The sequence below is a fragment of the Schistocerca gregaria genome, chromosome 3 (assembly GCF_023897955.1).
Source record: "Schistocerca gregaria isolate iqSchGreg1 chromosome 3, iqSchGreg1.2, whole genome shotgun sequence".
NCBI classification, from domain to species: domain Eukaryota; kingdom Metazoa; phylum Arthropoda; class Insecta; order Orthoptera; family Acrididae; genus Schistocerca; species Schistocerca gregaria.
This window is the reverse complement of record NC_064922.1, coordinates 874978867-875002151: the sequence shown is the minus strand read 5'-3', so window position 1 is coordinate 875002151 and position 23285 is coordinate 874978867. Positions and strand designations below refer to the sequence as shown.

Below are 23285 nucleotides of genomic sequence, written 5' to 3'. Positions count from 1 at the left end.
ATGGATTTGTATATTAATTTTTTAGTTCTGCTCATTACATTCCTGCTCCATAAGACTGAGTTAAGCATCCCAATGACCCTCCGTCCACTACTAATTCTTTTATTGATTTCTGACTCTGATTTTCCCTCGATTTCTAAAATGGATCCCAAATAACAGAAAGTGTTTACCTTTTTTATTTTTTTTCCCTTCAATGTAGAGTTCATCTGAATCATTAGTCAAGTATTCTGTTTTTTGGTAATTAATCTTCAAACCCCAAGTTTTGTATGCTACTGCTAGTTGTTTGCACATATAGTTAGCATCCTCCCCATCTTGTGCTATGACTACTTGATCATCATCAAATAATAAATGATGTAGGTAAACTCCGTCTCTTATTTCTAATCCCATACTATTACATTTATGAGACCATGTTCTAAGGCTAATATCTATAAAGATTTTAAATAATAGTGGTGACATGGGACAGCCCTATAAAAGGCCTTTGCTTGTTCTAAATTTCTGTGAAAGTTTATTACCAACTTTCACTTGGCAAATTTTATCTTTATACATCTGTTGTATTATTTTAATCAAGGAAGCGTTTATGTTTGCCATATGTAGTGCCCTCCAAAGTAATTTTCTTGGAACAGTATCATACGCTTTTTCTAGATCTATAAAAATTAATCCTATATTTTTTGATTTTTCCCTATGTTTCTCCAAAATCTGTCGTAGTGTGAAAATATGGTCTACACATGATCTCCCAAAATAGATTTGCTTACAATAGATGTCAAAGCCATAAAATGAATAATTTACATAAATGCAACTTTCATATTGACATTTTTTTAGCACCAGCTAATGATTGCTGCTTGGTAATTGTGGCTCATAGGTACCCAGGGAGAATGCTATAGAAGTTTGTGTTGGTTTGTTGGAGGCAGCTGACAGCGCTATATCCCAGACAAGCACAACTATCATGCAGCTGAGAGAGCTATGTCCCAGACAAAGGCAGCTGTCTTCACATGATCAGTGTGATCTGTAGTTGTTGATTATGAACAAACAAGAAAAGAGATTTTTTGAAGGGAGGGAGAGAGAAACGGAGATTAGCTTCATTGGTACATTGGCAGGTACAGAATTTGAGCATGCTTGGTACCAATTGAAACTTGCAAGAACCTTCCGCAGATACTGGATGGTCTCAGGTGAGCCGTTGTTATCAAACTTATGTTGCTTGAGCAGCAATAGCTCAACCATCTTCCAGATAGTGTGCCAAAGAAGATGCAAACATAGCATGGGCTGGATTGAGATAGTACTGAATGTTACCCAGCATCAGATTTTGATTTCAAAAATGTATGCTGTCGAACTGTCTTTCTTCTGATTATAGTGTTATTTTATGGCAGTGTTATTTTTTAGTTTGATTATGCTTATTCTGTCATTCCCTTCTCCCCTTGAATCTAAGCCTACACGCATTTGAAAGTATTCACGTGGTACGAAAGATAGTTTAAAAACTGTTCTTAGTAGAAAACTGTCAGAGGTCAGCAATTTGTTCTTCATAATGAGATGGTTTTATAATATTTCAGATCTGTGTTGTAAGAAACTGAAACATTTTGGCATTACTAAATTGACTACAACACTTGTTGTAATGTGTATTCTTTTTTTTTTCTAATTCTGAATTCATAGAATTTTGACACTTTGGGTTAGTGTTTGCATATGTGAACACTTTGTTGAAGCTATTTTTGTGAAATGACCACTGAATCAGTTCCTAGTCAATCATATGATGAACTGGTTCTCAGGAAAGAAAGATCAGTATGCATGGTGACAGTAGATAACAGTCCTTACTAGCTGTGAAACATAAGGAATAATTCTGTGGTGCATTATGTGAGGGAGGTGGAACACTATCTCTCCCCCCCTCCCCCTATCTCTCTCTCTCTCTCTCTCTCTCTCTCTCTCTCTCTCTCTCTCTCTCTCTCTCTTTTTCTGAATTACTCCTCCTCCTGTGTTTGGTGAAACCTGATTGTTTGACTCCCCATTCTCCATACTCCTCTTTCTCAGCAGCACAAAAGAAAAAGCTTAAAGGCAATGTGTTTTGCAATGTTTGCGTATAAAAGTACTACATGTACTTTACAGTTCATGGGTAATGCATTATGTCCAAAACATTTGTAGGGCAGAAGAGAACTGTGATCCACCTGAGGCTGATACATCCCTGGTCCCTGGATTGAAAGATGAAGTTGCAAGATTACCTGTAATTAAAGCAAATGGAAAAATTAAGGCAGCACATGTAATTATGGGGAGTCAGAAGGAATTAAGAGTAAGTTTATTTGTTTTATGAAAGGCTACTATTGTTACATTCCATCCTGGATGTTCCATTGTTTGATTTTATGAAAGACTTATCTTTAAATATCGAATAATGGGCCCAACTTGTTGGCCAGTACCTACCTCTGGAGACACCTATCTTCTGCTGCAGTACATTGCCACAAGTTGCCCACAGTAATCAGGTAGTAAATGTTTATGCCTTTGGGATTGTAATAAATCCACCTGGTGATGGTGTGCTCCACCAAAACACATAATGGAAAGAACAATAAAGAGACTACTTAATAGTAATTATTATGTCATATTGATGTTCATAATGTTCACAGTCAAGTATAATGTAAAATGTTCACATGTGAAACATCAATACAATAAAAGTATACATATTTAAGCAACACTTGTAGCAATAACTGTTTATTTTAATAATATTTTGTGCTTTGTTTCCTAATCATTCTGCAATTTGTTGTAGGTATCTGTGTCCCTCAGTAACAACAGCATTGAGCTACATTCAGTCGTCGGCACAAATAAAGAGGCAGAATGCAAATGTATTCGTAAAATATCAAGTCAAGGACATCATTCTGAAGTCCGCTCAGTGTGTTTCAGTTCAGATAATTTAGCAATTGCCTCTGCAAGTGCTGAGGCAGTAAAATTATGGAACAGGTACTTCCATTTCATTCCTAAATGTATAACATGAGAGTGGATGATAGAAAACACACATAGCATTTGAAGTCTCTAATGAAAGGAAAGAATGAAAGTTCTTCCCATTAAGTGATCCTCTTCACTACATTTTAATACAGATTGTGACTAACAGAGTCACCATATTGATGTTGCAGGGTGTAAATCACTGCAGAAGTAGTAGATACTTATGAACTGAGGCTTGTCTTGTATATTTGGAGTCTTAGCTTTGTTTGTATATATAATTAAAAAAAAAACTGATAAATTAGATGTAAGATGAAGTGCACTAGCTCCTATCTCATCACAGACAACCAACAATGTTTAGTAGTGTAACTTCACTGACACACGCAACAACAAAAAATTTTATGCCCAGTGTAACCAGACAGTATAATGTATGGTTAGTAGAAGGATACTTGATATTGGCATTCCAAACTAAATATTCATATTAAAGTATCACTGAAATAGAATTGTATTTTTTTACAAAATTCACAAGACACTCACACACACATCCACTTCCATGTAATGTAGATACATATAAGTTAAAGAAAAAAAACCTTCTTTCTGGCTTTTAGGTATTTAGTGGCTTATGTTATCTCACCTTTGTCCTACAATTGAAATAAATTTTTAGATAGTTATTTTAAGTGAATATTCTAGAATATTCTTTTTCACAATGGTTAATGAAAAACAATGGTTGTCTTGCCTGAAGGTTATGTATATATGTATTAATAACAAGTATTTTCACAGACCATCATTAGCCTGTCTACGAACTGTTGAGACAAGTTACGGACTGTGCTCATGTTTTGCACCAGGAGATCGGCACTTGCTTGTGGGAATGAAGGATGGACAATTGCTTATTATTGACATAGCGGCTGGAGAAGTTTTAGAGGCTATTCCAGCACATACAAAGGAACTGTGGTCAGTCTGTCTCACAGCTGATTCGGTAAGCAGACATGGGTATTCCTGTGTTCTCTATATACCACATTACAGACTGGCAGAAGTTGCAGTATAAGCACACATGAGATGTTGGAGATCATAGACAGGGGAGGCGACTGTAGATATTTTTTGGTGATATGCTGTAGTGAATGCTGGGTAGCCCCACGATAGGAGAGGGAAGTGTGATTTAATACAGTTAAAGGCATCATGATTAAAATACTAAATACTTGTTTCTTCAAGGGAAGAAATGAGTTTCCTGCACTACAATATACATATGAGATTTGTTCAAAAAATTCCAGAACTTCGGCCACAAAATTTTTCTTCACTTATCTTTTAGTTATTGTGCATGGTCTTCTTCGAAATACTCTCGTCCATAGTTGATACACTGCTTCCAACACCGTCTCCACTTCCATAAGCAGACTTGGTACGCCTTTTGTTGGATTGCGTGAAGCGCCGTCTGCAAATTTTCTTTTATCTCGTCTATTATTGCAGATCTTTGTGCTTTCAAAGGGGTTTTCAACTTCGGAAATAAAAGAAAGATCCTCAGGGGCCAGGCCTGGAGAGTATGGAGGATGAGGCAGCAAAGTGATTTCATTTTTTGTGCAAGAGTCACACACCAACAGGGACGAATGTGAAGGTGCGTTATTGTGATGCAAGAGCCATGAATTGTCTCACAATGTTTCAGGCTGTTTCCTTCTCATATTGCCATTTCCTTCTCATATTTTCTCAAAGGTGTCGCAACACATCTCGACAGTACCATCGATTAACAGTTTGTCCCTGTGGCACAAATTCATGATGAACTAACCCTTCAATGTCAAACTAACTATCAGCATGACTTGAACGTTTGACCTGACCTGACAAGTTTTTGTTGGTCTAGGGGAACCTTTCCCAACCCATTATGAAGATTGAACCTTGATCTCAACATCGTAACTGTAGACTCATGTACCATCACCAGTTATGATTCTCTTATGGAACATCTCGTTATGATTTGCGTGATCCAAAAGCTCTTCACAGATTGCAAGGCAAAGGTCTTTCTGGTATTGACTCATGAACTATGTGGCGAACTTGGTGGCAGCATGATGCATTCCAAGATGCTGTTTCAGGATTTCGTGACATGATCCAACTCAAATGCTACATTCTTCTGCAATCTCTCAGACAGGCAAGTTTTGATTGATATGCACAATTTCGTTGACTTCCTGACAAGGGCATCATTGGTAGACTTTGAAGGGCATCCTGAATGAGGGTCATCTTTAACTTCTGTCCAGCCATTTTCAAAGCGTGTAAACTATCCGTAGCACTGAGTATAGCTTAAGCACCCATCACTGTCAGCTTCCTGCATCATTTGGCATGTCTCTGTATAGGTTATCTTGAGTTTCATGCAAAGTTTGGTACAGACGTGTTGCTCCTCTAACTCTACCATCTCAAAATTCACAAACTGTGCTACACAACATTCTGCTCAGTACAGTGCTGAACAATAACTAACACATATAACAATGTTAATAAACAGCTTGCTGTCAATTAATTTGTTATTCTGATCAGGGTGTAGTGTCAACAGCTGATTCTATGATTCTATTCTATTTCCAAGGAAGTGGATAAAAAACTAATGATATTGATAATATTTTATGTTGTATTTCATTTGGTCAGTCCTATAGTACATAGAAATTGTAGATCGATAAAATGAAATCAATGGATGCCAAAAGTTAGTGTCCGAGTGTTGGGTTATTTACATCTAATAACTGTGATCTCATGCATGAGGTAAAAAATTGTAATTGTGATTATTTTATTGTTTCTCAGCTTAGAAGTAAATTCTTAATTACAATTCAAGGTAATGAATGTTTGGATAAAGTTGTTATATTAGTAAGTATTATTTGAAGCGTCATTGTACAACTCTTTTCAGAGTAGCAGATACTACAACAGGGTTCATGGCATGTGTGGTAGCTCAAGTGTTTAACTGAGTAACATGTACAGTTTATCACTTATAAGAAATTATGTGTGCAGTAGTACTAGTTATGTAACAAATCTCAATCAAATACATCTTTATCAGAACTTCAAAATATTTTACAGCATTTCATTACAATTAATGGCAAAGAAAACAGAATATGGCCACACAATTCTCTGTTCTCCCAATTTATTGGAACAAAATTTTACACAATGGCTCTTGACTTGAAAGAATCTTACAACATGCCTCATAGTCACATAATAATTTGGAGTACTGAAAAAAGTATGTGACTGAGTTGAAGTTGAAGGATTTCTAATAAATGGGAATCAGTAATATATTTTGTGCAGATAGTATTCAAAGAAAGTCACCCCCATGAACCATGGACCTTGCCGTTGATGGGGAGGCTTGTGTGCCTCAGTGATGCAGATAGCCGTACTGTTGGTGCTACCACAAAGGAGGGGTATCTTTTGATAGGCCAGACAAATGTGTGGTTCCTGAAGAGGGGCACCAGCCATTTCAGTAGTTGCAGGGGCAACAGTGTGGATAACTGACAGATGTGGCCTTGTAACAGTAACTGAAACGACCTTGCTATGATGGTACTGCAAACGGCTGAGAGCAAGGGGAAACTACAGCCATAATTTCTCCCGAGGGCATGCAGCTTTACTGTATGGTTAAATGATGATGGCGCCCTCTTGGGTAAAATTTCCGCGAGTAAAATGTTCCATAGGTAAAATAGTCCCCCATTTATATCTCCAGGTGGGGTCTTCTCAGGAAGACATCGTTATCAGCATAAAGAGAACAGGCATTCTACGGAACGGAGAGTGGAATGTCGGATCCATTAATTAATATATATTTTTTTTTTTTAATTTTAAAAGGGAAACGGGTAGTTCAAAGTTAGATATAGCGGTGGCAGGAGGAACAAGACTTCTGGTCAGGTGAATACAGGATTATAACCACAAAATCAAATAGGGGTAATGCAGGAGTAGGTTTAATAATGAATAAAAAAAATAGGAGTGTGGGTAAGCTACTACAAGCAGCATAGTGAACACGTTATTGTAGCCAAAATAGGCACGAAGCCCATGCCTACCACAGTAGTACAAGTTTATTTGCCAACTAGCTCCACAGATAATGAAGAGATGGAAAAAATGTACGATGCGATAAAAGAAATTATTCAGATAGTGAAGGGAGATGAAAATTTAATAGTCATGGGGGACTGGAATTCGATAGTAGGAAAAGGAAGAGAAGGAAAAGTACTGGGTGAATTTGGAATGGGGCTAAGGAATGAAAGATAAAGCCACCTAGTAGAATTTTGCACAGAACATAACTTACTCATAGCTAATACTTGGTTTAAAAATCATGAAAGAAGGTTGTATTTGTGGAAGAGGCCTGGAGACGCTGGAAGGTTTCAGAGAGATAAGACAGAGATACTGTGTGAAGAGTTTGACAGAGCACTGAAAGACCTGAGTCGTAACAAGGCCCCGGGAGTAGACAACATTCCATTGGAACTACTGACAGCCTTGGGAGATCCAGTTCTGACAAAACTCTACCATCTGGTGAGCAAGATGTATGAGACAGACGAAATACCCTCAGACTTAAAGAAGAATATAATAATGCCAATCCCAAAGATGTTGACAGATGTGAAAATTACTGAACTATTAGTTTAATAAGTCACACCTGCAAAATACTAACGCGAATTCTTTACAAACGAATGGAAAAACTGGTAGAAGCCGACCTCGGCGAAGTTCAGTTTGGATTCCGCAGAAATGTTGGAACACGTGAGGCAATACTGACCCTATGACTTATCATAGAAAATAGATTAAGGAAAGGTAAACCTACGTTTCTAGCATTTGTGGACTTAGAGAAAGCTTTTGACAATGTTGATTGGAATACTCTCTTTCAAATTCTAAAGGTGGCAGGGGTAAAATACAGGGAGCGAAAGGCTATTTACAATTTGTACAGAAACCAGATGGCAGTTATAAGAGTTGAGGGTCATGAAAGGGAAGCAGCGGGGTGATGTTATTCAATCTGTATATTGAGCTAGCAGTAAAGGAAACAAAAGAAAAGTTCAGAGTAGGTATTAAAGCCCGTGGAGAAGAAATAAAAACGTTGAGGTTCGCCGATGACATTGTAATTCTGTCAGAGACAGCAAAGGACTTGGAAGAGCTGATAAACGGTATGGACAGTGTCTTGGAAGGAGGATATAAGATGAACATCAACGAAAGCAAAACGAGGATAATGGAATGTAGTCGAATTAAGTAGGGTGATGCTGAGGGAATTAGAGTAGGAAATGAGACACTTAAAGGAGTTTTGCTATTTGGGGAGCAAAGTAACTGACAGTGGTCGAAGTAGAGAGGATATAAAATGTAGACTGGCAACGGCAAAGAAAGCGTAGCTGAAGAAGAGAAATTTGTTAACATCAGGTATAGATTTAAGTGTCAGGAAGTCGTTTCTGAAAGTATTTGTTTGGAGTGTAGCCATGTATGGAACTGAAATATGGACGATAAATAGTTTGGACAAGAAGAGAATAGAAGCTTTAAAAATGCGGTACTACATAAGAACGCTGAAGATTAGATGGGTAGATCACATAACTAATGAGGAGGTATTGAATAGAATGGGGGAGAAGAGGAGCTTGTGGCACAACTCGACAAGAAGAAGGGACCAGTTGGTAGGACATGTTCTGAGGCATCAAGGGATCACAAATTTAGCATTAGAGGGCAGCGTGGAGGGTAAAAATCATAGAGGGAGACCAAGAGATGAATATACTAAGCAGATTCAGAAGGATGTAGGTTGCAGTAGGTACTGGGAGATGATGAAGCTTGCACAGGATAGAGTAGCATGGAGAGCTACATCAAACCAGTCCCAGGACTGAAGACAACAATAAAAAGACAGAGATTTAGGAACCAGGTTAAAATTGTAAGACATTTCCAGGGACAGATGTGGAATCTGACCACAATTTATTGGTTATGAATTCTAGATTAAAAGTAAAGAAACTGCCAAAAGGTGGGAATTTATGGAGATGGGACCTGCATGAACAGAAAGAGCCAGAGGTTCTAGGGAGTTTCAGGGAGAACATTAGGGGAATGACATAGACTAGAAGAAGAATGGGTAGCTTTGAGAGATGAAATAGTGAAAGCAGTAGAGGATCAAGTAGGAAAAAAAGACGAGGGCTATCAGTAACCCTTGGCTAACCGAAGATATATTGAATTAAAATAAAATATAAAAATGCAGTAGATGAAGCTGGTGAAAAGGAATACAAATGTCTCAAAAATGAGATCTACAGGAAGTGCAAAATGGCTAAGCAGGGATGGCTAGAGGACAAATGTAAGGATGTAGAGACATATATCACTAGGAGTAAGATAGATACTGCCGACAGGAGAATCGAAGAGACGTTTGGAGAAAAGAGAACCACCTGTAAGAATCTCAAGAACTCGGAAGAAAAACCAGTTCTAAGTAAAGAACGGAAAGCAGAAAGGTGGAAGGAGTATGTAGAGGTTCTGCACAGTGGCGATGTATTTGAGAGCAATGTTATTGAAATGGAAGAGGAGGCAGATGAAGATGAAATGGGAGATATGATACTGCATGAAGAGTTTGACAGAGCACTGAAAGACCGAAGACAGGCTAAATACCCTCAGACCTCAAGAAGAATATAATAATTCCAACACCAAAGGAAGCAGGTGTTCACAGATGTGAAAATTACCGAACTATCAGTTTAATAAGCCACGGCTGCAAATACTAACACGAATTCTTTACAGACAAATGGAAAAACTGGTAGAAGCCGTCCTCGGGGAAGATCAGTTTGGAATCTGTAGAAATGTTGGAACATGGGAAGCAATACTGACCCTACGACTTATCTTAGGAAATAGATTAAGGAAAGGCAAACCTACGTTTCTAGCATTTGTAGACTTAGAGAAAGCTTTGCACAGGATAGAGTAGGATAGAGAAAGCTTTTGACAATGTTGACTGGAATGCTCTCTATAAAATTCTAAAGGTAGTAGGGGTAAAATACAGGGAGGAAAAGGCTATTTACAATTTGTACAGAAACCAAATGGCAGTTGTAACAGTCAAGGGTCATGAAAGGGAAGCAGTGGTTGGGAAGGGAGTGAGACAGGGTTGTAGCCTATCCCCGATGTTATTCAATCTGTACATTGAGCAAGCAGTAAAGGAAACAAAAGAAAAATTCGGAGTAGGTATTAAAATCCACGGAGAAGAAATAAAAACTTTGAGGTTCGCCGATGACTTTGTAATTCTGTCAGAGACAACAAAGGACCTGGAAGAGCAGATGAATGGAATGGACAGTGTCTTGAAAGGAGGATATAAGATGAACATCAACAAAAGCAAAACGAGGATAATGGAATGTAGTCGAATTAAATCAGGTAATGCTGAGGGAATTAGATTAGGAAATGAGACGCTTAAAATATTAAATGAGTTTTTCTATTTGGGGAGCAAAATAACTGCTGGTGGTTGAAGTAGAGATGGCATAAAATGTAGACTGGCAATGGCAAGGAAAGCGTTTCTGAAGAAGAGAAATTTGTTAACATCGAATATAGATTTACATGTCAGGGAGTCGTTTCTGAAAGTATTTGTATGTAGTGTAGCCATTTGTGGAAGTGAAACGTGGACAATAAATAGTTTAGACAAGAAGAGAATAGAAGCTTTCAAAATGTGGTGCTACAGAAGTATGTTGAAGATTAGATAGGTAGATCACATAACCAATGAGAAGGTACTGAATAGAATTGGGGGAAAGAGGAGTTTGTGGCTCAACTTGACTAGAAGAAGGGATCGATTGGCATGATACGTTCTGAGGCATCAAGGGATCACCAATTTAGTATTGGAGGGAAGTGCAGAGGGCAAAAATTGTAGAGGGGGACCAAGAGTTGAATACATTAAGCAGATTTAGAAGAATGTAGGCTGCAGTAGTTATTCGGAGATGAAAAAGCTTGCACAGAATAGAGTAGCATGGAGAGCCCCGTCAAACCAGTTCTGGACTGAAGACAATAACAACAACAACAGCAGCAATAATAACAACAAGAGCTGCTGACCAAATAAACCTTTATTCAATAATAGTATCAATCAGAATGATTATCAGGCAACATAAAATCTTTATAACACCTGTGTGTGTCACTCTTACTGTGTCTTCAACAAAAATAAAATTTGGATTTTTCTATAGTTTAATTTTAAATGGCCCAACATTAAGATTGACATCACTGTAATAATTATATGTTACCTCATGATGGTGATGATGATGATGTCTGTTTTATTTAAAACTAGTAGTGGATAAAGGTTTTGTAATTTGTTCTCAGTGGAGACAACCCGTAGATAATCAGTGCTTGGGGCAAAGAGAGGCAGATGGCACTCAAGAAAAAGAAGTGTAATGCACGAAAATAGACAAAGGTGGCTGTGAAGGGTAACTCCGTGAAGAGTTCAGATGAGAAGCCTAAATTAGATTTTAGGGGACTTAAGTTACCAAGCAGGGTAAATACCAGTGTCCAACCCAGACCTTCACACTACACATAATCATTAGTACCCATATGGTAATAATCTTGATGGGTTGCTGTATGGGGAAGAAATATGGATCAGCTGCTCACCAACCATCACTGCAAACAGCTACCCTTAGGACTAAATATTTTAAAGTCAAAATGACAATATCATGAAAAGGACATTTTGCTGCTCATCATATAGAGAAGATGCCGAGTCGCAGACAGGCACAACAGAAAGAATACCAACCGTAAGCTTTTGGCCAAAAGGCCTTCTTTTAAATTTGGTGAGTAGTGATTTGTCCATTTCATAATATTGTCATTATTTCATCCCAGATTTTTCGAAAGTCAAAAAGAGATTGACTCACTGCTAAACAAGAATATTGACTGACATCCCTGCTAGCAGTTTATCAAAAATCTGATCCTGCTGATCCAAGGCTTTGAGATTTTAAAGCGTACAGGACCGAGCTGAGACTGCTTAACATATAATTTTACTGAGCTTACCAATGTACAGCACTATTCATGTGGCTCGACATATCATCTGGTCCCTGGTAGGCTAATATGTTAAGAGTAAGGTCATTGGAGGTCCTATTGCACAAGCAAGTTCCTGGGGCATCATTATACTGGTTTGGGTGAAAGAATGTTGGGAGTGGTGGACTAATGGAGTTCAGCCAGTGGTGTAGGCCGTGGGTCACACCAAAGTTTTTCTGTGCCCACATCTTGCTACACAAAGTTTGATTAAATAGACATATTGGACAGAACATTCACATTGAACAGATGTGGCATTGGCATGTATCCCACTGTGAGAAGAGCAAGATTCAAGTGGAAAGTACTGGAATGCATTGTCAAAACACAGTTATGTAGGACATATGTACAAGTGTCACCAAAAGAGGTTGAGGTTCGTGCCCACCTTAAAAAAAATTAATTGTTGCTGACCTATATTAACAGTTTACTTTCTAAAGAGGTACTGATCTGTTAGTAGGGTCCAGAAAATGAAAATTTCTTTTAGCACACTTTTAGCAATATCAACACACTTTCAATAATGTGTATTACCAAGGATGCTTTATGCCTCCCTAGAGAGAGGGAGAGAGAGAAATGAACAGCATGCCTATTAAATAGATATTGATGTGTAAGTAAGGTCCTTAACCTGAAAACATTTATGGAACCTGATAGAAGAATTCATTAAATACCATAATTGTTTCAAAATTTTACTTATGAAGTAACTGACTAGATGACAGTATTTTCAAAAGTTGGACATAAGTCCCCTCTCCCTCCGCCTCCTTGAGATTGCAAGGGTTTAATATGTGTGATGGCTTTGAAGGCAGTAAAATATCTAAGGGGCATTATTCACAGAATTACTCTTTCCTGCCGTACAGGCAAATGTGTGTTAGCAACAATCTGCTGAAAATTTATGTATTGTGTTGAAGGTAAAAGACAGCAGTGAACCATTGGTGACGTAATATTGTGCAAGAATACAGTTCATTGCAGGGGAATTACGTGCAGAGAAGAGGAAAATTCAAATAATGTAATGTCCAGGATTTGGTTCAAATTTCAGAATAGTTAGTAATGCATTGTGTGAGTAATAATCTGATTGATCGAATGTTACATTTAAGAATGTATAATTAGTGATCAAGTTGGTCTTAGTAAAGAAAGAGAGAAATTAACTGATAAATATAAATGGAGAAACTCCAAGAAGAGAGAAAAAATATTAAATTTCTTACTTACTAAGTTGCACCCTTTCCAGTGAAGTCCAAAGGCTTTACATGACTTTCGTATTCATCATCATCTTCGTGAGGGATTTAAAGCAGAGTCAATGCCTCACAGAAATAATTACAGTGAAATCTTGTTGTCATGCATTTGAAAGGACCACAGGTTTTGAACATCATAAGTGGAAAGCTACCTAATTTGGTAATGATTTGATTTTTTCGTCAGAGAAAATGTGAAATTACGGGTCGTGTACTTGGGTTGGTATGGGATCTTACAGTGCCACACATCCTGACATGCAATAGCAATAAATTATCATTCAAAATGCACCTTCAAGGTCACATTTGGAATGTCAGACTCAGAAATTCTCAAAATTAATTGTTAATGTACAGAAGGCGAAAATCTGTTAAATACGGCGACATTGGCTAAATACAAAATATTGGACATGTACACTTCTGCCATTAGCCAGATGGAAGGCAGGAAAGTCATGTGACATGATACTGCACCATTGAGCATCAAAAATACACATGTAATGGAAAAAAATAAAAACACACTAAAATTGCAATTTTTATTACACTTCTCAAAACAAACTAACACCGTTTAGTTGGTGTCTCTTTACTGCCAGTAAGTGAATAGGGGTTGTTTCAATAAACTGTTAGTATATTGTGCATCTTGTTAACGCAACTACACTATAGCTTGATAACATACAATGCATTTTCACAAATGTATGAAAAATGGGTTAGTGATTGTTTTTTTGTCGTAATTTTAATGTTCATTGGTCCATCTTGATTATCTTCGTCGACCTCAAAACATAAAACTTAACAGTGTCCGTTGCTTCAATAGATTTTAATGTTTTGGAAAGGTTCCAGTTCATCCTCGTCTTCACTTTCCTTTTGTTTCTCAGCAATCTGTTCCTTCAACCCTTGATCAATTGTTGTGGACCGACAGACAGCAACACGTATTTCATGATCAATATATTAATAAAAGCTAACACAGTCAGTGTTTTCTCCTTGCCCCATTATTTACTGCCATTGTTCAGCTGCAGTTATTTTATTTTCTAGTGTGGTGTCCTCTGTAAGTACTGGTACCTGGTGAAAGTTAGCCTTCTTGAAGTAGTTTGAAATTTTACTTTCTTGCAGGGAATCCCAGGCACTTATAAAATGCATAGTGCCCAAGATCATAATCTTTCTCATAGAAGAATGAAGACAATCCTGCCTCATCTGTACCAGTATCTTCCTGTGTATTTGTTTCAGGCATTTTATAACGCCTTGGTCAGGTGGATGAAGGTGACTTGTACAATTGGGAGGGAAAAACACTACATTTATATTACGTGTATATAATGTTTCTTGGGGATGTGCTGTACGTTGGTCAATAAGCAGGATGATTTTCCTACTTCTAATGCCCAGTCTTACATCCCAGACACACAAAAATTTTACAAAAATAGTTGTTCTTACCCATACACTTGCCTTAGATGTAAACCGATAGCCAGAACTTTATATCCACCAACCGACTATTGATATAAACACTTCCAGGTGATAGCAGCATCGCCTGGTGAGAAATGACTGCTAATCAGACACATGTGTGGTGCACATACTATCAATCAGTGTGCTGTCCATGTATAGAATGGGGAAGGCGCACGATCTATCTGAGTTTGATTGAGGGGAGATTGGGTTGCCTGGAGGCTCTGCATGAGCATTTTGAAAACTGCACAACTTGTCAAGTATTCAAGGAGTGCTGTGGTGAGTGTCTTCGATACGTGGTGAAACCAAGGTGTCCAGAAGTTTGGGGGTTGGGCGGCCACCCCACGTTACAGGTGTCAGACGTCATAGGCTGGGCAGGCTGGTAAAGCAGGACAAGTGGCGAACTGTGGCAGAATTAACATCAGACTGTAATGCTGGGCAGGGTACAGGTGTTTCTGAACACACAGTGCACCTAACACTCTTAACGATAGGCCTCCGCAGCCAATAACCCATGTATGTGCCAATATTAACACCAAAACATAGGCAACTATGAGTGAAGTAGGCATGTCTGTGACCATCGTCGCTGGACATTTGTGCAGTTATGCTCTGGGCATCCATGGGTCCAGCGGAGATCATGCAAGGCACCATGATGGTGAAGGAGTAACGTACAGAAGTACACTTGTTGCAGACCACATATACCCCTTCATGATGATGATGGTTCCCAATTGCAGTGCAATTTTTCAACAGGGTAATGCAGCATGTCACAGGACCTAGAGTGTGATGGATTGGTTCAAGGAGCACAGTGGCAAGTTCCAGTTCATGTGCTGGCCCCCCAACTTGACAGATCTGAACTCAATCGAACACATCTGGGACGTTATTGAATGTGGTGTCAGAGATCATTTTCCCACAGTACCCTCCTCCCCCCGAATTTGCGGGAATTAGGCAACTTGTGTATGCAGATGTGGTGCCAACTCCTTCCAGTGACCTACCAAGGCCTCATTACTTCCATGCCATAATGTGTTGGGCCGAGGTGAACATACCAGCTATTAAGTAGATGTTCATAATATTCTGGCTGAGCAGTGTATACTGACATGGAAATGTACGCACATTTTTGAAACATCATGGAGTCTTTCCCTTTCCAAATATTAGTAGCACAAACTTTTCTGTTCCATGTATGTTACGACATAATAAAACATTTAGTCCCTACTAAATTTTTCGCCATGGCATTTTTCTCTTCTGAGCTCAAGAGTTTTGTCAGGCAGAAGGAAAAGGTAAACCCATTTCACCTGCATTACAAACATAAGTCGGACTACTTTCTATGACTAGTGGAAGAGTGTTTTTCCATGACTGAACTGTGCTAATGTTCATGCTTCCAGCCTTACCTCGAATACATTTATACATTAAATTATGCCTGTTCCTGAACCTTCGATCCAACCTTTGGGTGCTTTGAAATCTGCAAGTCCCAACTTTTGTGCTAAATATATTCTGCAGCACAAGCCACTGTACCATAAATTGGAATGTTCAAGGCATGAGCTTGTTTTATTCACTTAAATAGCATATTTTTCACTTCAGGAAACTGACTGTCACACACTTGCTTTTGTTTATAACAGTGAAAACAATCAATTATTTACAGAAGAATTTAAACGGATAGATAAATAAAAAATGTACTCACCAAGCGGCAGCAGGAGAAAACATTTCCAAGCTGGTGGCTCCTTCTTCTGGCAGAAGAGTTGAAGGGGAAGGAATAGGGGTGAAGGAAAAGGATGGGAGAGGTTTAGGAAAATGGGTACAGTTTATAAAAGTCACCCAGAACCTCAGGTCATGGGGAGACTTACCAGATGGGATGAGAAAGGAGGACTGACTGTTGGAGACTGCACGGGATGAGATTTGAAAAGGTAAGAGCTTAAAGGTAGAAGACAGGGTAATATGGAAGACCAAGATCACTACAAAACATCAGCACAAGTTAATAAGGGTGAAAACTTAAGTGCATTGTATGTAACAGAGGTAGGAGGGGGGGATAGTGAAAAATAGACAGGTCAAGAAATGACAGATGTAGAAAACTAAAATGGAGTGAAAAAAGGAGTAGTTACTGTGAGAAATGCTGAGACGAAAGGAAATAACATAAATTAAGACCAGTCGGGTGGTGAGAACCAAGGACATGGTGTATCGCTAGTTCCCACCTGTGTAGTTCTGAGAAACTTGTGCCCGGGGGAAGAATGCGGATGACGCATGTGTTGAAACAGGCACCGAGTCCATGACTGTCATGTTGTGGAGGATGCTATGCAACAGGATATCGTGTGTTGGGTATACACCCTCTGCCTACGCCCATTCATCCTGACTGGTAACTGGGTTGTAGCCATGCCAATGTAAAAGTCAGAAAGTGTTTACATAACATTTGGTATATGACACGTGTTGTTTCACAGGTGGCTCTCCTGTTGATAGTATATTTTTTGCCAGTCACAGGGCTGCTATAGGTGGTAGAAGGGCGCTTAGGGCAAGCTGAACTTTTCCCTAGACAATGCCCACCTGACTCCAAACCTATGACTTCCATCTTTATGCTTACCAATGATTACTTCACATTACAGGAGCAAACATACAAACAGATTAGGATTACAGCCATGGGAATCAGGGTGGCTCCTTCCTATGCCAACCTTTTCATGGGTCACTTGGGGGGGGGGGGGGGGGGGGGTTCCTGGGATCTATAAGACTTCAGCCACTGGTTTGGTTTAGATACATTGATGACATCTTTGCAGTACGGACTCGCAGTGAAGCTGACCTGTTAAAATTCCTGTAATCTCTAAATACCTTCTCCCAATTAAGTTTCACATGGTCCTATTCCAAATCCCATGCCAGTTTCCTTGATGTTGATCTCTTCCTTGCCAAAGACCAGCTATGCACTTCTGTCCACATTTAATTAACAAACAGCTGTACTCACATTTTGACAGTTGCCATCCTTTCCATGTCAAACATTCCCTCCCATACAGCCTTGGTATTTGAGACAAACATATTTGTTCAGATGCAGACTCTTTAAATCAATACACCACCATTCTCACCTCAGCTTCCACTGGATGTAATTACCCCAACAGTAGATTTCCCGGTTCATCACATCCAATCCTGGTACTGCTGATCCCTCCAAAAACATTGTTGAAGCACACCACTTGTCACTCAGATTATACTGATCTTGAACGTATCAATCAGCTACTTCGACAAGGCCATGATTTCCTAAAATCATACCATGAAATGAGATCCATTCTGTCTGAGATTTTTCCCACTACACCTAGAATAATTTTTCTTCACCCTCCCAATCTCTGCAATATTCATGTCAAGCCCTATGAGTCTTCTGCACCTATCTCCCTTCCCTGTGGCTCCCACCCCTGTGACCGTTCCCCCTGCAAGACTTCCTATTCCAGCCCTGTAACAAGCAAAACATATACTATCAAAGGGAGTGCCACATGTGAAATGGCACTTAATATACCAGCTGTTAAGTAAACAATGTTCTGCCTTTTACATTGGCATGACTACCACCCAGTTATCAATCAGGTTGAATGGGCGCAGGTAGAGGGTGTATATCAGCAACACACTATACCCTGTTGCAGAGCATGTTCTACAACATGATGGGCATGGCCTCGGTACCACATGCGCCATCTGGATTCTTCCTCCAGACACCAGTTTCGCAAACTCCGTAAATGGCAACTAACGTTACAACATGTCCTTGGTTGTCGCCATCCACCTGGCATCAATTCCTTCCATCTCAGCATTTCTTCACAGTAACTAATCCTTTCTTCACTCCATTATAGTTTTCTACATCTGTCATTTCCTGACGTGTCTATTTTTCACCATCCCCCCTCCCACCTCTGTAACAAACAATGCATTTAGCATTTCACCCTTATTAACTAGTGTGCAAAGTTTTAGTAGTAATCTCTGTCTTTCATATTACCCTGTCTTCCACCTTCATGGTCACACGTTTTCAAATTTCATTCAGTGCAGTCCCCAACAATCAGTCTTTCCTTCTCATCCCATCGAACAATTCTTCCCTGACCTGGGGTCCTGGATGACTTTTGTGAACTGTAGCCCTTTTCCTAAACCTCTCCTCAGCCCTCTTCCTTCCCCTTCAACTCTTCTGCCAGAAGAAGGAGTCATTGGCTCTAAAAGCTTGTAAAAGTTAAACCTTTGTGTGTGTGTGTGTGTGTGTGTGTGTGTGTGTGTGTGTGTGTGTGTGTGTGTGTGAGAGAGAGAGAGAGAGAGAGAGAGAGAGAGAGAGAGCACGTACGTGCTCCTGCTGCCATTTGGTGAGTCGATTTTTTTATCTACTCGTTTTTGTTCGCTGTTTTCCCCTATTCAAACATGCTACTTCAGTTATTTTTTGTTTGTTCACTGTTGTATTTAATGTTGATGGAGGAGTGTTTAATGTTGATGGAGGAGTGTTTAATGTTGATGGAGGAGTGTTCAGTTTTTGTGCAATGTCAGCATGCTTCATGTATGAATTTCTGTCCACATCCTTAATAATGTTCCACTTCATTTGTAAGCTGTCTCACTGTCTTTTTATCCATGTCAAACCAGTATACAGTTTAACACAAAAAAGTAATGGACTAAAAAGGAAGTCTCAGAAAAATGCAGACTGAGGGGTAGTCAAATGCTAAACACAAACAAAGGAGACCAGTGACAGAATTTGACTGCTGCAGAGGTCAGAAGTTGTCAGAGCTACTACCAACCTGTATAAACTACTTTAGCATGTCATTTCGACCATATCAAATGATCTGTATGACCTGCAAAGTTGTTGGCACTGAATAGCATTGTCTTCCTGCATATTTCTGCAACACATGGCACCAAACATCCTACTCCCACAACTCTCGGTGGCAAAAGTTGCAGTGGCCAAATAGTATCAATACCACCAAATTGTAACATGCTAAGTGGTGAGGGAGAATGTAGAAACAATCGGTGTAACATGTGTTTAATGTAGTTGGGACTGGGACTTCTAAAATGGCTGTAATATGCAGGAAAACACAGTATAGAGGGCTGTATTTATGAAATTTCACTGTACATTCATCAAAAGCTTGAGATTTTTATCAAAAATAATGTAGCTTAGTTAATGAGAAAAATTATTTATGAGCTCCTACAAAAAAAAAAAATGTCCTCAGAGAAGAAAAGAATGGTAATGAGAGAGTCAAATTCATAATGTGACAAATCTCTGACAACAACTGCCACTAGACATGTAAACATAGGTAACCATGCTACTACCTGATGTTGAGAGACTGATGTGGCTACCTCTCTCTGTCAGGCACTACAAGATGTTAAACCCAATACAAACATCTGCTCCAAACAGAAATGATGTAAGAAGCACATGCCCAAAGCCTCCTCTCCTTTTCTCAAACAGCTAAATATTTATGTCAATGAAGAATGTACATGTCATTGCTGTATGTTTCACTTGCAGCAATTTAAGCTGTTCCCTTAGGTTTCTGCCTAATCACAGACTTGGAAATCATCACATATTTGGAAATAAACAGCAACATTTTTATTTTCTTTGTTTTCTAATAAGATGGAAATATAAATAACTTCAAATATTGCAAATATAATAGAGGGAAACATTCCACGTGGGAAAAATATATCTAAAAGCAAAGATGATGTGACTTACCAAACGAAAGTGCTGGCAGGTTAATAGTCACACAAACATACACACAAAAGTCAAGCTTTCGCAACCAACGATTGCTTCATCAGGAAAGAGGGAAGGAGAGCTATTAACCTGCCAGTGCTTTCATTTGTTAAGTCACATCATCTTTGTTTTTAGATATATCAAATATTGCAAACTGTATTTGTATTACATTCATAAGATGGTTCCAGAATGTGCTAATGCTAAGATAAAAAAAAGGCTAATATGTAGTGGGACACAAACCATTGAACCTTCTTCCTTTGGCACTGTAATCCATGAAGTTACCCATTATGCTATGTGGTAGTCATATGATTTTGGTCTTTTGTCTTGGGTGTCGTAGAGTCTCTTGTAGGCTTATATCCTTTATGTGACATTAACTCACATTTAATAATAAGGGTGATGTGTTTCTTATAAATCTTCAGTGTGCCTTTACCCTGGAACTGCGTATTGCAAATCATAAAACAAAATGGCTAAATATGCCAAAATAAATATGATGTCCACCACACTGAGTCACTTCCATTTGAAGTAGATACCTGTTGTGTGTTTAACTTCTTCACAGGTAGCTGATAGCTACTCTTTCTGTTTTGTAAATAGTTTACACTTCTATAAAAAGGCTAGTGTATACCATCCTTCCAGCTCTTCTCCCTCCACGTGTGTGTGTGTGTGTGTGTGTGTGTGTGTGTGTGTGTGTGTGTGTGTGAGAGAGAGAGAGAGAGAGAGAGAGAGAGAGAGAGAGAGAGAGAGAGAGAGAGAGAGAGAGAGCACATGCACACGTGTTCTCTGATAATGGAAAATCATTGATGGAATAATTATATACTAATAATGATAATAGTGGAAAGAGTAAATGCAACAACTCATATAGTTGAAGGTTGTGGTAGTTGATAGGTGCTTAAACAAGACTAAACATTGCTAAGTTTTCTGGCAAATTCTCCTTCAGAGCTAATTAGTACAAGAAACACCTATGCATGTATACATATGTGTTTTTCATCCTATAATTAACATACATTTTAATTTTTTCAGCTTGGCTGTGTGACTGGAGGAGACAACACAGTAAAATTTTGGCAGTTTGAATTGGTTGCTGCACCAGATAGTAAGGCCAAAGTGCTTTCATTGCTACACAAGCGAACATTGAAGTTGGATGAGGGTGTTCTAGCTGTGAAAGTGTCACAGAACAATAAATTCTTGGCTGTATCTCTGTTGGATTCAACTGTGAAAATTTTTTTTGCTGACACCTTGAAGGTATGTAGAGTAGTAGTCTATTATTATTTACAAAATAGCACCATTGCATCTGGATTATTCCTACAGAAATGATTTTGCTATGTGGTACGCTTGGTTATAATATTATCTAAGGATACAACTGTGGCTGTGTGTGTTTTGTATCAGTCTGCTACTCAGCATTTTCAGGCATATTAAAACTAACAAATTAAAGAACAAATAATTCTGAATCCAAATAATGTTGAAAGTTTTTCATAAGAAAACATTCTCCATTTGGAGACCGTATGGTGTCAACACTTTGGCTGCTTCTTATCTGATAAGAATGGAAGTTAACAGAACAGGCATTATGATAAGATGGGAAAGTAGTTTCTTGTCAGGCTGTCGCTCTCTGCTGAGTTCCTCTACTTGAATAACTTTACAACTGCCTTCAACTGCAATAAAAGAAAAGTAACAAAGATGCAGTTTTTAATCAATAATTGCCTTCATTTTATGTGACATATCATTTAAAAGTACAGTAGTACTGCACTGTACTTTAACAATCCTTGCCCCTCACGTAGCTGGCATTTGTTGTGTATCTCTCACCAAACGCATAGTCCTAAGCAATTGGAAATACCTGCAGGTGACACCTGTATATAAGAAAGGTAAAACAATTACAGGGCAATATCCTTAACATCAGTTTCTTGCAAAATTCTTGAACACATTCTGAATTCAAAAATCATAAATTTCCATGCGATTGGAAAGCTTATGTCCACAAATCAGCATGGTTTTAGAAAGCATCTCTTGTGTAAAACTCAGCTTGCACTTTTATCACATGATGTACAGAAAATTATGGATGAAAGGCAAGAGGCAGATTCCGTATTTCTAGATTCCCAAAAAGCACTTGACACAGTGCCCTACTGCAGACAGTTAACTAATACACAAGCATATGAAATATGTTCTAAGGCATGTAATTGGCTTGAAGACTTTTTAAGTAATACAATCTAATATTTTGTCCTTGACAGCGTATGTTCATCAGAGACTAAGGTATCATCCGAAGTGCCCCAGGGAACTTGATATGACCACTATTATTTTCTCTACACATAAATGATGTGGCAGACAGGGTGGGCAGCAATCTGCAGTTGTTTTCTGATGATGCTGTATTAGTGTAAGGGAAGGTATCAAAATTGAGTGATTGTAGGAGGATGCAAGATGACTTAGACAAAATTCGTGATTGGTATGATGACTGGCAGCTAGCTCTAAATGTAGAAAAATGTAAGTTAATGTGGGCGAGAAGAGAAAACAAACTCCATAATGTTAAGATACAGCTATAGTAGTGTCCTGCACAACCCAGAAACATCGCTTAAATATCTAGCTGTAACATTGCAAAACGATACGAAGCGAATGAGGCTGTTATGATTGTGGTTGTTGTTGTGGTCTTCAGTCCAGAGACTGGTTTGATGCAGCTCTCCATGCTACTCTATCCTGTGCAAGCTTCGTCATCTCCCAGTACCTACATGCTTCTGAATCTGTTTAGTGTATCCATCTCTTGGTCTCCTTCTAGTATTTTTACCCTTCGTGCTTCCCTCCAATACTAAATTGGTGATCCCTTGATGCCTCAGAACATGTCTGTTCAGCTGCTCTTCCAGGTCCTTTGCTGTCTCTGACAGAGTTACAAAGTCATCGGCGAACCTCAAAGTTTTTATTTCTTCTTGGATTTTAATTCCAACTCCGAATTTTTCTTTTGTTTCCTTTACTGCTTGCTCAAAATACAGATTGAATAACATCAGGGATAGGCAACAACCCTGTCTCACTCCCTTCCCAACCAGTGCTTCCCTTTCATGACCCTCGACTCTTATAACTGCCATCTGGTTTCTGTACAAATTGTAAGTAGCCTTTTCCTCCCTGTATTTTACCCCTGATACCTTCAGAATTTGATAGAGAGTATTCCAGTCAACATTGTCAAAAGCTTTCTCTAAGTCTACAAATGCAAG

At 38.8% G+C, this 23285-nt stretch overlaps 1 protein-coding gene across 1 annotated transcript in view; it reads left to right on the top strand.

Annotated features, from left to right (window-relative positions):
* LOC126354955 (WD repeat-containing protein 3-like) overlaps positions 1-23285 on the top strand; it is a 117532-nt gene that overhangs the window by 50137 nt on the left and 44110 nt on the right. Inside the window, exons 7-10 of the mRNA XM_050005037.1 lie at positions 2125-2269; positions 2738-2928; positions 3688-3883; positions 21121-21339. Of these exons, the coding sequence (XP_049860994.1) occupies positions 2125-2269; positions 2738-2928; positions 3688-3883; positions 21121-21339 (751 nt within the window). The remainder of the gene's footprint in view (positions 1-2124; positions 2270-2737; positions 2929-3687; positions 3884-21120; positions 21340-23285) is intronic.